Source organism: Mytilus trossulus, chromosome 2 (genome assembly GCF_036588685.1).
Source record: "Mytilus trossulus isolate FHL-02 chromosome 2, PNRI_Mtr1.1.1.hap1, whole genome shotgun sequence".
Lineage (NCBI taxonomy): Eukaryota > Metazoa > Mollusca > Bivalvia > Mytilida > Mytilidae > Mytilus > Mytilus trossulus.
The window spans coordinates 19,745,025-19,759,759 of record NC_086374.1 but is presented as its reverse complement, the minus strand read 5'-3'; the positions used below and the strand labels follow the sequence as shown (position 1 = coordinate 19,759,759).

Genomic DNA, 14,735 nt, shown 5'->3' with positions numbered 1-14,735 from the left:
TCTTTCATGTGGTCAACGAAACCTCTTTCTAATTGTCAAGATCAATCAAATCGGCAATTAAAGCCGGGCTTCAAAGTTATTGTGAAACTACTTATTCTAGAAGTAGCTTGAATCAGATGTGGATACAAAACAAACCAGTATAAAAACAAGTATATGACTGTTTTACACTATACACAAGTATCCCCATTACAAAATAAAAGAAATTGAAAGAGTTGGTATTGTTTTGTTTAATAAAAAAGAATGGTAAACGAAGATACAAGTATCTTGTCTTAGGTAGGGATAAATCCTACTTCGTGAAAAATCACTCTGATTTAAACTTAATATTCTCTGAAAATGACGTTATTAAAATGCTTGAATTCTTGATTGACAATATATTTTTCATGTTGAAGGCCGTGTTTAAAAAAAACAAAAAACAAAAACCAATCGGCATTCCAATGAAAATCAACTATGCCCACCTTCTTGCCGACTTGTTCTTATAATCCTACGAGGCTGATTTCATAAAGGATCTTTTCTGGAAGAAAAAAAAAGAAGTTAGATGTATCCATTAACTCCACTTTCCGCTAAATAGATTATTTTCTCTTACTAAATTATTTAAAATTTGGTGACTATGTTGAACGCAATTATCCCATCGAACTTGAGAAAAAAGATAAAACAAATACTTTTGTCTAATAAGTCTGTCTCATATCTTGACTTTCATCTAGAAATTGACAACGAGGGTTGTTTGAAAGTAAATCTTTCAGATAATTTCAGCTTTCAAATTGCAAACTTTAAATTTCTATGTAGCAACATCCCATTAGCTTGTGCATACAGATTATACATCCCCAATTGATGTGATATTCCATGGTTTGCATTTCCTATTATTATTTACCTGGTAGAGTATTGCTGCTAACAAGAGAGCTATTAAGCCAACAGTTTTTAACTTTTACGAACGTCATCGCGTGTTGGTTGACCGCTATTGAATATTCCTTTCACAGATGATAGCTAATAAGTTCCTTATGGCATAACTAAAATCCCGCATCCTTTTCATAAATGTGACCGACCGAATTAGGTTTGTTACGGGGTTTGAACTAACAAGAGCAACATGACGGGTGCCACATAGTGAGGATGATCTACACACCCTTCCGGAGCTCCTGAGATCACCACCAATTTTTTGATTGGCTCATGCTTAGTCTTTAGTTTTCTTTGTTGAATTTTGTGTACTTTTGTTTGGCTGTTTGACATTTTCCTTTGTAGCCATGGCGTTGTCAATTTATTTTCGTCTTTTGTATACATGTAATTGGACTAATGCTTAGCAGTATACTCATATTTTAAATGACAGACATATATAAAACTTGCTTATTCAGAGATAACGTAAAGGAAAAAATATTATTAGATCAAGGCACACCGAGTCATCGTTTCATCAGCGTAACAGATTTTTATATTTACATTCATATTCTTATCGCAACTTCCATGTTTGTACTTGTCCCTCTTTTTGTGTGAATATTATATATTATATAACATTTATTTAAGTACATAGATAAAGATCTGCACATGTCTTAGTATGACATGTTATAACAATTCTTTTTATCCTAGAGACTGTGACATTGATTTTGATATTTTAAGTTTTGTTCACCACATACCTTAAAATTTTATATCAAATTTATATTTGAACATAGTTCATTTTGAGTTACTTCCTTATTATTTTTATTCTATCCATTATTTACTATTATTGTACTTTTTTTATTTCAATTACAAAACTGATATACTCATAACTTTAAGGTTTAGGAAACTAACTGTTGTTTAGGTATTGAACAATATAAATTCACAGAATGAATAAAAATTGAATTGAAATAGGTAATATCTGGTACATTATCTAGTCACGTATTTACATAATATGTCTTTCTAAAGACTTGTTACTTATATGGAAACTCAAACAATCAATTGTGTAAGTATTTTTTTAGTATAGCTCACTTTACAACTTAATAAAATATTTACTTCAATCTTTCCACCAGACAGTGCGTAGAAACATATTGATTTAGTTGTGTCCTTGACTCATCTGTACATAATAATGAGAATATATGTACATGTAAGATTATGTTGTCACTTTTTGCAGTTTTGTTTGGAATATAATGTCTTTGAACCCGTAAAGAAAAAAAACACAGAAGACTTTATCCATACAATATCTCACAGATAAATATTCTGTTATAAACAATCATTCAAAACAAATATATTTGATAGATTCGTTATAGACTTAGATATGAATTTGACCTACCCAATTAGACTATTTACCGGATTTGTAATCATATAAGCAACACGACGGGTGCCGCATGTGGAACAGGATCTGCTTACCCTTCCGGAGCACCTAAGATCACCCCTAGTTTTTGATGGGGTTCGTGTTGTTTATTCTTTAGTTTTCTATGTTGTGTCATGTGTACTATTGTTTTTCTGTTTGTCTTTTTCATTTTTAGCCATGGTGTTGTCAGTTTGTTTTAGATTTATGAGTTTGACTGTCCCTTTGGTATCTTTCGTCCCTCTTTTAGATATTTAAGTTTAAACCTATTATGTAAAGTTGTAAACAGGTTCGGACTGATCTGTTCATGTTCTATATTTCCATGGTTTTCAAGCTAACCTACAGACGTTTCTGATTGAACATTTTAATTCAAATTCTCTGTTAATTTCACTCCGGCTCATGGTGCAATGCCTCCTAGGCATCCTCTCTCTTTTTGTGCTAAGTTTTCAATTGACCATCTGTGTTAAATATCTGTACAAAATATAAATTAGACCGTTGGATTTTTCTGTTTGAATAGACAACTTTCAAGTTCGATGCATTTCCGTCAAAAACTGGTTCAACTTTTTACTTGTTTGGCTTAATACATATTTTGATATTTTCAGCGTCACTGAAGAGTCTTATGTGGACGAAACTAAGTTATAATCCGGGTTCCTTTGATAACTATTTAGTGAATATTATTCGTGCTTAAGTGGCATCATCACTTCCGTTGAGCGAGTGGTTGGAAAACCCCAATGCTATATCGCACGAATTATAAGGCAAATTGTATTCTCATAATTGACAATCGACACTGCTGTCATTAGGGAATTGTGATAAGTTACTAACAAAACAAACATTATTTCTAGTTTATCCTGCACAATGACGCTTGATGAAAGTTTGTAGTGCAGGGATACAGGCGATCCCCTCTAACTGGTAAATGACGTCATAAAGGCGAGCATCATTGACGAATATTTTCAGGAGAAGGATGAACTCGAAAGTGGTCTATTGTTTAACACAAGTCAATCTGGGAGCCCTTGAGTTTGACTGTCCCTCTGGTATCTTTCGCCCCTCTTTTATAGTTTGCTTTTCGTTGTGAGCCAATGCTCCTTTTGAAGACCGTACTTTGACCTAAAATTAATTTTTACAAATTACGATTTGAATGAAGAGTTGTCTGCTTGGAACTCATACCATATCTTTTTATATCTTTTTCGCAGACTTTGTAGTAAAGTTAATGTCATGGTCACTAAAATATTGGAAGAGCAAGGACAAATGCGGGACAAATCAATCAGAAGCAGAATATCTAAATGGGAAACTACAGATAAAAATGAGTCCGCCATTGAAAGTTGCATTATAAATACATTTTTTATATTGACTTTTCGTTGGAATAATAATTTCAAAAGTAAAAAAACTTGCTATTTGTAATTTCTTAAAAGATAGATACCAGGATTGAGTTTTGTTTTTACGCAAGACTCGCGTTTCGTCCTAAAATAAACCTCATCAGTGGTGCTCGAATTTAAAAAGGTTTAAAAGGCTAATCCACCATTAGTAAGAATCAAATAGAATTTACTTGATCATGATAGATTGAAGATAATATTTCACTGTAGAATAATTGCATTTGTGAAAATCACAAAGCACGACTAGTGAGATATCACGCCTTTACTTACATGTACATCGTTTTACTTTGTCTGATTGAACAAAAACACATTCTTTAAAAGGATAGAAACCCGTAAGTTTACATCACCACCTTTTATGTTTTTAATGCGACAATAAAAGAAAAAAATATCTAGTTGTAATTTATCAGGTTCTTACGCTTATTCAATTTTCGAGCATTATTCTGAGTCAGTAATTTGAGGTCCTTTTCCTATTGCTGACCATGAGAATTTTATATATGGTCTCATTGGCTGATAATTCTCCGAATCATTCATTCATTTCATTGTTTACTTCATGTGTTGTTACAGGACTACCCATACTTGGGGGCGATGACCAAATGAAATCGGAACGATTTGATTAGTTTTTTTTTTTATATTTTAAAGGTTTACCTTTACGGATACAAAAGACTCTTTAAATAACAAATTATTGAAAAAATCGTCGTTATTTAAATCACAGTTAAATACCGTGTCATATTTTATGTACACCATGACATAAAGTTCTACCTTTTAAACTTCCGTATTCATTAAAAGGTGCTATATTCATTGCATGTACAGAAAAGGCTCGAGAGAAAAGGTACAGTATTGTTTTTATATTAATATAGTAGTGCTTTAATTTATCTGAGAGAAAACTAAGTTGCTTTAGGACATTAACTATTAGTACTTGGTGTGTTGTGTTTTGTATTTTTATTTACACTCAGCAATGGTTTGATATCATTAAAAGTAAACACTTGAAGATTTCATTTTGAACAAGTTGATCAAAATACATTGCAAAAGTATATACCTGCATTAGTAAGTCTCTGTAAATCATTATCTCGCTAGCGACTTTCGATGCAAAAGGGAGGGTCAAAAGCCAGCTTACATACCGTCATATGTGTGTCATAAAAAGTTAGGTTAAGTCTTTGGTTTCAGTTTCTTAGACATCAATAACTTGTGTAACCCTTCATGACATTTTACGAAACGTGCACAAAAACTTCTATAGAACCACAAAATAACGGAATAAAAGGTCTATTATTCATATATGCACATTGAAAAGCGACAAAAAAGAAATGAAATTTGTACAATATTGAAAGCTGTTTTTTTTAAAAGATTTTGATCACATCCTTATTAAAAAAACAAAAATGGAATACATAATATTATTGATATATTGATAAGAAGATTATACGTAACAATATGTGCACTTATAATTTCTTTTCATATAGATTCTGTATGGCCTCCATAACACATCAACTTTGTGATATTTGCAAGAGTTTATCAAAAGCGACTCCTGCGTCGAAATGGTGCAATGACTGTGAGGAAGCATTATGTTTAAACTGCAATATACACCATGCCGTTGCCAAAGCAACGAAAATGCACATAGTAGCTGATATTGAGGTACCAAAATTTGTTTTCAATCTTGACCAGAAATTGAAATGTAGCATTCATCAAACTCCGTATGAACTTTTCTGTGGCACCCACGAATCTCCGTGTTGCATTTCATGTCTGAAAACAAACCATGAAACATGTACTGGATTTGAATCAATTGACGAACGTATCAAAAGGGAAATTCCAGCCATTGAAAATTTGTTGGATGATATGATTGAACGGCTAAAGTCTATTCAAACGTTTTATGAAAAACTTTACACGGAAAAAGAAATGAATATGAATGAAATAAAAGAAAGTCATCAAATCTATGTGAAAGATATTAAAAAAGTAATGAATGAAGTAAATAAAGTAATGGAAAAGCTTGAAAACGATCTTCTGAAAAAACTTGAAGTAATTACTAGCAAACACGAAACATCGATTAAACAATTATGTCTTGAGATTAAAACAAACAAGGATAAAACGGCAGAATTATTGCAGGGAGTTTTGACTCTTAAAAATCAGGGGTATAATACACATGCCTTTATTGGAAAAAATGAAATTCAGGAAAAAGTAAGTAATGAAGTAACCAATGTAGAAGACTTCATTAAAAAGAAGAATTTAGACTGTCATGAAATTATATTTACAGTTAATACTAAGGTACAGGAGTTAATATCAAATCTTCAGGTATTTGGTGAAATAAAAAATAGTGCTTTCTCTAGTTCAGTAACTTGTCTAATAAAAAAACAAGCACAAACGCCAGTATTTAACAAGCAGAAGTTGATATTGACAAAAGTACTAGCAGTTCCGTACGAAAAGTCACAAAACGTTGAAGGATGTGCCATATTGCCAAATGGTAAATTTGTTTGTTTGTATATTCCTCATTATGCATCTACTGACAAAGAACAAAACGACGGTGAACTGGTTCTATTTAACAACAATGGTTCAATTAACTGTTCAATCAAAGTATCCTCTTGGTGCTTTGATGTTGCATGCATAACCGACACGAGAGTAGCAGTGACAACAACTAAACATCCAAACATAATCATCGTGTCCTTAGAGTACAAAAGGGTCCACAAAACAATACCTACTGAAAATATATGCTACGGCATTACATACTTCAACCATAGATTATACAGTTATGGTAACAATGAAGTTCAGATTCGGAGTTTATATAAAGACGAAGTGAAAAGGGTGAATATACAGAGGCACAGGTCAACAGGTCTCGGTGATTATGGTTTTATAGCAGTAGCCGAAAATAGAATATATCTTACAAGAGGTCATGATACCATCTCATGCTACGATACTAAGGTGGCATTCCTCTGGGAGTGGAATAATCAGAATCTTAAATTTATCCGTGGTATCACGCTGGACAATAATGCGAACTTACTTGCTATAGGTAGAGATTCGAACAGCATTGTCGTTTTATCTCCAGATGGAAAGCAATTATGCGAGATACTAGAACCTGAAAACATTGCGTACCCAAAGGCAGTAAATTTTGACCAAACGAACCAAAAACTATTGATTTGTGATGAAAAGGGAGGGGCAAAATTCTTTTCAATTGCATACAAACGATAAAACGGAACAGGAATATAGAAAACTAACATTATCAGCAGTTATAGTACGCTAATGTAGTTTCCATCAAATAATATTTTTGACTGTCAGTATGTGATCCTTATGTTAAACACATACTACTAACATAACGCCTGCCAAAGTTCGGTTATTGTACTATTATTTGTATGTTTGTCTTTTTATTTTTAGCTATGGCATTGTCAGTTTATTTTCAATCTACGAGTTTGACTATTCTTCTGGTATCTTTCGCCCCTCTTTTCCAAACGCAGTCTTATAAGTTAAATTTTTCGTCGATGAGACCAAATAAACTTTGTTTTACAAATAATACACAGGCGTCACACTGTCCCAAAATTACCATTAACTGCCATACAAAGATTAAAATTTGAAATCGGCGCGAAAATTGCCCTGTAGCCTCTTCAACAAGTCATCCAATTGAACAGCCGAAGTATGTATAGTCCCCACAAAAGGTCAAATAATGGACACACTATTTAAACACGGAAATAAACCTTTGCAAGGTCTTTCTGCCGATTACAAAGTTGCTGTCAGAGCCTGAAAAACTTTGAAATTCAACCGGCGAATGAAAGGTACTCTTTGTTAGTTTTAGAATGTTTTATATTTTGGAATTATGTTTTTCTCTCACCACTTTAAGATATCTAATCTAATAAATTTCCGCATCTGACTCTACTTAACTTTTCTATCCCAAATTCATGTATTTAGTTTTATATTTGTTATTCTCATCGGATTTTGTTAAATGTCTTAACGTTTGTAGTTGTAAATATTATTTCTCTAATTCTTCATGAATTTATCCCTGTCTGCACCCATTGTATAAAAAAATTAATCAACGTGTGGTTCTTTTGATCTCAGTTCATCATTGGTTAAAATCCGAATATGACGTCGAATTTTCTTGCTTTTCTCTGAATTTCCTATTGTGACGGCATGAAAAAAGGCGACCATGTTTGATGACTTCACATAGAAAGAACACATCTTTTTGCAGATTATTCGTAAAGAAGGAACAAGTTTGCCTGCATATTGTCTAAAAATCATAAGAGAAACAGATTCCACCACCAAATATCGTGTGATACGATATTTATCCACTCTCGACAGTTAAATTCTAAATATTTAAAACGCTCGCGGAGGCTCGCGTTTTAAATTGGAAAATTTAACTGTCTCAAGGGAATAAATATCGTATCACACTCGATCCAGTGGTAGAATCTATATTTATTAGATTTTAGTTTGAATCAACGAAATATACGAAATATTTGTTTAACAGTTTGATTCAGGAGAAACACCGACATAGCTAGTTAATACAATTAATTAATTAATTAATTACTGCCACCATTTGATGTTTATTAGAATTGTAATTTTCAATTATTCAAAATAATCCCAATTCTTTCTTATTTTTGGGAAATCTTTTTCGAAATTCACATGTGACATCACTGCGTTGATGGCTTTGCCTAACTCGGTTGTGTATTTTCATGTGCTTATGTTATTTTATGTAATGTATCCGTTTTTATTATGTAGTTAGTCATCACTTCGGTTTTATCAGGTATAAATATTATAAAGTCATTTTATAAAATCGACTGTTTGCAAAAGTATGAATTATTCTAAATAATGAGGATGTTCATAACCCAGCCAGAAAACCCGAGCTGTGTTGGTCGCAACGTTTCGGAACTGTTGGTCCTCTGTGCTCTTAGAGTTTGTACTTTTTCAAACTATTTTCATCTGAGCGTCACTGGTTAGTCTCGTGTGGACGAAGCCCACGTCTGCTGTATTGAATTTTAAGTTTAATACCTTTTTTTAGCTATTATTCGTGAGTTTCTTTGTCCTATATGTTCTCCCATTTATTTGTATTGAAGTCCTGTCATGTTATGTTGTCATTTTAATGTTATATCAAACAATACCATAAAAGCGGGATGTTTGGCATGCAACAAAACCAGGTTCAACACCCATTTTATTTCTTAAAATATCCTGTACCAAGTCAGGAAAATGGCCATTGTTATATTATAGTTCTTTGTCTGTGTGTGTGTTATATTTTACTGTTATGTTTCTGTTGTGTCGTAGTTCTCCTCTTATATTTAATGCGTTACCTTCAGTTTCTGTTTATAAGCCGTATTTGTTTTTTCTCAATCGATTTATTAATTTCCAACAGTGGTATACTACTGTTGCCTTTATTTATCTTCTGACCTACGGTATCTAAATACAATCAAGAATGACAAAATAGGCATATAAGAGCTATAATAATACGCTGTATAGTTCTGTAAATGAGACAAACATTTTAAATTGCACCATGAACGATTCATTAACTTCCTGTATGTAATTAAAGATTGGAAATGGTACATTAGGTAGAAGATTTCAAGTTGAATGATATTTTAAAGAAAACGTTACTCGTATATTTATTTTTTTACACTGGAACTCATCCGACATAATACATTGAACAACTATACACTGATTTTGAAATTTTGCAGCTATACAGTAAATATCTCACTTATATATTGAAACTGTTGACTATATAATGTGATTAATGTACATCTTTATATAAATGTTATTGAAATAGCTACAATAATTATATCGTCTTATCAAAACAGATACAGTTCAAGTAAACGCATAAACAATAAATCATGCAAATAAAAGAATCTAGTCAAAATATATAGTTTAATGTAAGTGGTTGAAAATTCAAATCATTTAAAACTGTTCGAGTTCTAAGAACTGACACAACAAAGAATATGGGAAAATGAATCAGGTTAAGGATAGGCATCGGAGATCTGTTGACAGAGAATAAGGGTGAAAGATATAGTGACCTGTTCGGATGGTGACCTGTAGTTGTAAACATCCTTATCTCTAGGTCTTTAATTGATCCCAGTATCATTTTCATTCATGAACCCTCACCTTGTTTTTCATTTTAAGATACAGTTGAACTTAAATCCAAGGATCTGTCTTTCGCTTTCTTTCTCTGTCATTGATGGTTTGTTTAGTAACCACCTGTTAACAAAGATACAGATTATAATGAACTGTATTACCAAATGGAATGGGAGGCTTGTCAACCTAACGTATACAGGGTAGTGAAAAATGATGAAAGTAAGATTCATAAAGTGGACAACAAATTACTAAATCGAAAGACTCTATCATGACTAAACACTCATGAAAGTTTACAGTCTTATGATTGTATTCACCAGTAGAGCGGGTTTAATTTGTTCATCAGTATATATCTAATCTAATCAGGGTTATATGAATCTCAAATTCAATAGCAAAGTTGAAGAGCGTTAAAAACAAAACCTTAGTTAATGCCAAATTTCGTTATACAGACACCGGGACATGGAATAAAACCTTTAATGTTTTGAATTATTTCAAAACTGTATCAAAGTAGGTGCCATTATATATTGATTTTCTATGTCAGCACATGAGCACTGACTGGTGAAGTAGCAATAGCATCGGAAAAGAAACGTCTTCCTTTAAAAAAAAAAGGCGAATTCTGAAAAATGTATTTGAATATTAATGAAGAACAATAGTACATAAGACATCACTGGAAGCACTTATATCTTAACAATGCAAATCCCATTAATAATTTTGGTTGAACCCGCAAATGACAAATACTTTCTGGTGGTAACACTAACATCTTTTTAAATCTAAATATACGTCCCGATTGCAAGACTTACGCGCTTTACTTGAGTGACGGATGAACAAATTCCATGACAATACTATTTAGGTCATTATGGTTAATATTTTTCTTCGGAAGAATGAAAAGAAACTTTCATTACCATTAAACTTCACGTTTAGCTCTGGTGATGATGTCCGGTCACTAAATAATCTAAACTTTGATGCATCAATATATTAGTTGATGACCACGTTATTGGGTCTTTAACTTTGGCGTTGAAGATAATATTCCACGAGTTCACTCACCGGACAGAATAAATAGCATTCTGCCCTAGGGAAATGATGCCAACAAAAGTATTTTGTTATTCGTTTTATGTCCCTTTGGTTATATTGTAATGTGCAGGGTGTACCCCCCCCCCCCCCTGACATTTTCTTATTCTTTGGAAATCAACATTTCCATTTATTTTTTCATGTTTTGCCTATTTACAAGTTCTTGTTGATAATGTTTGGCTAAGGCCCCTTTGTTATGTTAAGATATTTAGTGATTTTTCTTGTTGCAAGCCAGGAAATAGTTTCAAAGGAAATATTTCATTTTTTTTGTTAACTTGTTCAGAAGTTCAAAGTTAGTCATGTTTGTTGTTTCTTTTCATAAATTTCACAGGGCTTAAAATCATATAAAAGTAAAAGCTGTACCATTTCCACGTTTAACTGCTGCTTTATTTTTGTAATAAGTATCTGTACATGTTTTAGATAAGAAGTAAAATAGAATTTTATTGATTCTCAGCTGATCGAAATCGATCGCCATGTAAACAAAGTCACATGACCGTCTAGACGTCTAGGAATTCGTCTTCTATGTATTTCTTTGAGATTTAAGTATTTTTGCAAGATCAGTAAACGTGGAAACATCAAATTCAATTAACAATTTCCTATTATAATTATGTATCTAAATGATATAAGTGTGTCGCCTTTGGGTTATTTTTGCACTAAGCCTGTTTACAATGTGATTACGCCATTTTTGTATCATAGCGCTTTACCCCAAACCATGTTTTGCTTGCCCGATTAAAATTTACGAAATGTACGACGTTCTAACCTATAGTCCCGCTTTCCTTAAAGTCATAGCTAATAAAGCGCCACACCCGGGCAAGCTGTTAACTCTTAAGTAACTTCAAATTCATGAAAGTTCAGGCAATTGCCCGGCTCAACTTGTCCAGCCATTTTTGTTTTCATTGTTCCGGTTGGCTAAAACATGTCACGTGACATATAAATTTTATTATATAAGGAGCGCCGCTTTCATAATATGGCGAATAGCTGCCGTGGCGGGTAACTACAAATTGTAAAATTGACAACATAAATAATTTGATAAAGAAATAACAACACAGCAGAGGTATGAATATTTATTGTAATTTTAATACCATTTTTGTACTCAGCACATCAACCCACAGAATTTAAATGGAAAATAAGGATAAAAACCGGCTGTCAGTTTCTACCTTGTCCAGTTACCCCTGTGTGTTAATAATGTTATCCTGCAGTTATTCCCCATCACATCGACCTTTTAACCATAGATAATTAACCAGGGACCATATATTAGGATTTTACTAGGATAAACTGTTACTTTCGGCCTGACATAATTAGTTACATGGATGTACCAACTGTTGGTATTTAGATGTTCCAGTCCCAATTTGGATGTGCCATCACAATATTAAATATAGATTTTTCTTACCCTGATTTATCCATGCTTCATCACCAGGCTTAGTCAAGGGTGACTTAGTTATATAAACAATGTGAGAAGAATATATCTTATTCCTGTATTTTACCATATTATTATATTTATGTGCTAATAAATATTTAGTCCTGTGAATTATGCATTATTGTTAGTGAAATAGAAATCTCCAGTAAATGGTAAATCAACTTACAATTTCCAAATGAGCAAGGACTGGTTTCCTGACTTGAATTGGATCCTTCTGTTCAGTAATCAGTTTAGTGCTGGTGCACTAAACTTCATAAGAGTAAGATTATACGTTTTGGGCAGTTGTCTTGTGGCTGGGCAGATATTTCTCTGTTACAGGCAAGCACAATTGGTCCATAATGGCTGACCATCCAGACACATTGATATACACGTTAAATTGGTTAATAATGCTGCAACCTTTACAGAGACTTACCCAAATGATATAATTATATTGAAGCCTACCCCAGGTCCCTTACAATGGTGTCAGAAGTGGGATTGCTTTAATTTTTTAAAAGCAATCCAGAGATACGAACCTAGATGTTACATAGCTCGATGTGATGGTAACCACCCGCCACAACTTTTAAAATGTGTAAATATGTTATTGTTGATTCTTTTCGTGATGTTTTTATTGAAAATCGTATTTTTGTAAAGATATGGCTGACAGTCCCGACCCAGAAATCCAGTTTCATGCACCCCCACCAGAATTTGGCCAAGGAGATGACCAAAATGAACATGATGACCATGAATATGAAGAAGAAAGAAGATATAGCAGAGCTTTTGAAAATGGTGATACAATCAGTAGGCCCAAGGGAAATAATCGGAGTTTTTATATCAAACCAGATTCGTATAGTGGAAGTAGTGATTGGGATGAGTACTATTCTCATTTTGAAGACTGTGTGGAGTTGGGAGGATTGGCTGAGAAAGACAAATGTTTAACTTTGGCAGCTAGTTTACGTGGTCCAGCCCGTACTTTTTACATAAGCCTGAATATTGCAGAGAGAAGAAATTATGATATACTTGTATCAAAATTACAGCAGAGATTTGGATGTACCAGACAACAGAGCAGATGGCTCTCAAGGTTTGAATCCAGAAAACGTTTGCCATGTGAATCCATTGCCATGCTAGGAGATGAATTGAGACAACTTTCCCAAAAAGCATATACCAACCTTGACCCCCGTGCCCAAGAAGCTCTTGCCCTAAACCAACTGTACAAATCTGTGTCACTGGAAATGAAATGTAGATGTATTGACAAAGAATGTGCAACTATATCTGATGCAGTCCAAGTAATAGAAAGATATGAGGCTATTTTAGGAGAACCACCAGTTAAAGAGAAGAAGAAAACAGCTGTAAGACAAATTTCTACAGATGATGACCAGGACTACAGTTTTGACCAGCTAAATGCCAGAGTGGCAAAGCTTGAACAGACCAGTTATAACACCCCTACAGCTAACCCCCAGACCATGTATAAATCAAATGCCCCATCCCAAGGGAAGTTTGAACGCAAATGTTTTATTTGTGAATCACCCAGGCATATCATCAAAGACTGTCCAATGCTGAAGAAAGTAATGAGTTATGCAACGAACCAATCAAGACCATACTATGGATCCAATAACACTGGCAAGCAGCAGGAAAACTACAACCCGTCAAAGTAGAGGGCCCTATTTCGACGGACGACTCATCTAATGGGCCTAGAAAAGAGAACTATGAAATTTATGATAATTGTAATAAAAGAATTGGACAATTGGGGAAAACTTGTGGGAAATTTGATAACGGATTTTATGCCGTTGGGGAGGTTGGTGGACTTCATGTTGAATTTCTAGTAGAGACTGGCTCTACTACTACACTGTTAGCTTGCAAAATGTTTGACCAAATTTTAGAAAGAAACAAGCCAAATTTAGAACCTTCAAGATTAAATATAAAGGATGTAAATGGAAATACTATTACAGCTTATGGTCAGAGCATAATGAACCTGAATTTTAATGGTAAACAATTTCCCCAAACTATCATAGTGTGTGATATCAGTCCAGATGCTATCATTGGACAAGACTTCCTGTTACATTATGTCAACAAAATTGATTATCAGCGTATGGTGTTACAGACCAGTTTAACAGACATTCAATGTTGGGTTGCTGGCGAAACCCAGATGGTGTGCCGGATAGAAGTCAAAGAAGAAACCACCATACCTGCAAATTCAAGAATGTTTATACCAGTGGATATTCCTTTCTGTGAAAAATTGAGTGAGAGCTGCATGATTGAACCATCTGTACGACTGTTTGACGAGAAAAATATAGCCATATTGCCTGCCATTCTACAAAGTTCTACTGAAAACAAAGTTGTTAGTTTGCATAATTTTAATGATACAGATGTCAAGATATATCCCAAAATGAAGTTAGGAGATTGTGAATCATATTATGAGAAGAGCAGTACTGCTGTTTGTTGTACAGAGGTTTCTTTAGATGAAAATCCAGGAGAATCTAATTTACCAGAATATTTGAAGGAATTATGGGAAAGAAGTTGCATGCATTTGAATGAAAATGAAAGTATAGAATTTGCTAACCTACTTAAAAGATACAAAAATGTATTCTCAAAATCTTCAGATGACATAGGACGGACC

General features: G+C 33.5%; 1 protein-coding gene across 1 annotated transcript; it reads left to right on the top strand.

Moving 5' to 3' along the window:
* Nucleotides 1-4,364: 4,364 nt before the first annotated feature.
* Nucleotides 4,365-8,318, top strand: LOC134706694 (uncharacterized). Its single transcript, XM_063565866.1, has 2 exons — nt 4,365-4,468; nt 5,094-8,318. Exon 2 carries the CDS (start codon nt 5,101-5,103, stop codon nt 6,808-6,810), a length of 1,710 nt encoding a protein of 569 aa, XP_063421936.1. The 5' UTR covers nt 4,365-4,468; nt 5,094-5,100; the 3' UTR covers nt 6,811-8,318.
* Nucleotides 8,319-14,735: the final 6,417 nt, after the last annotated feature.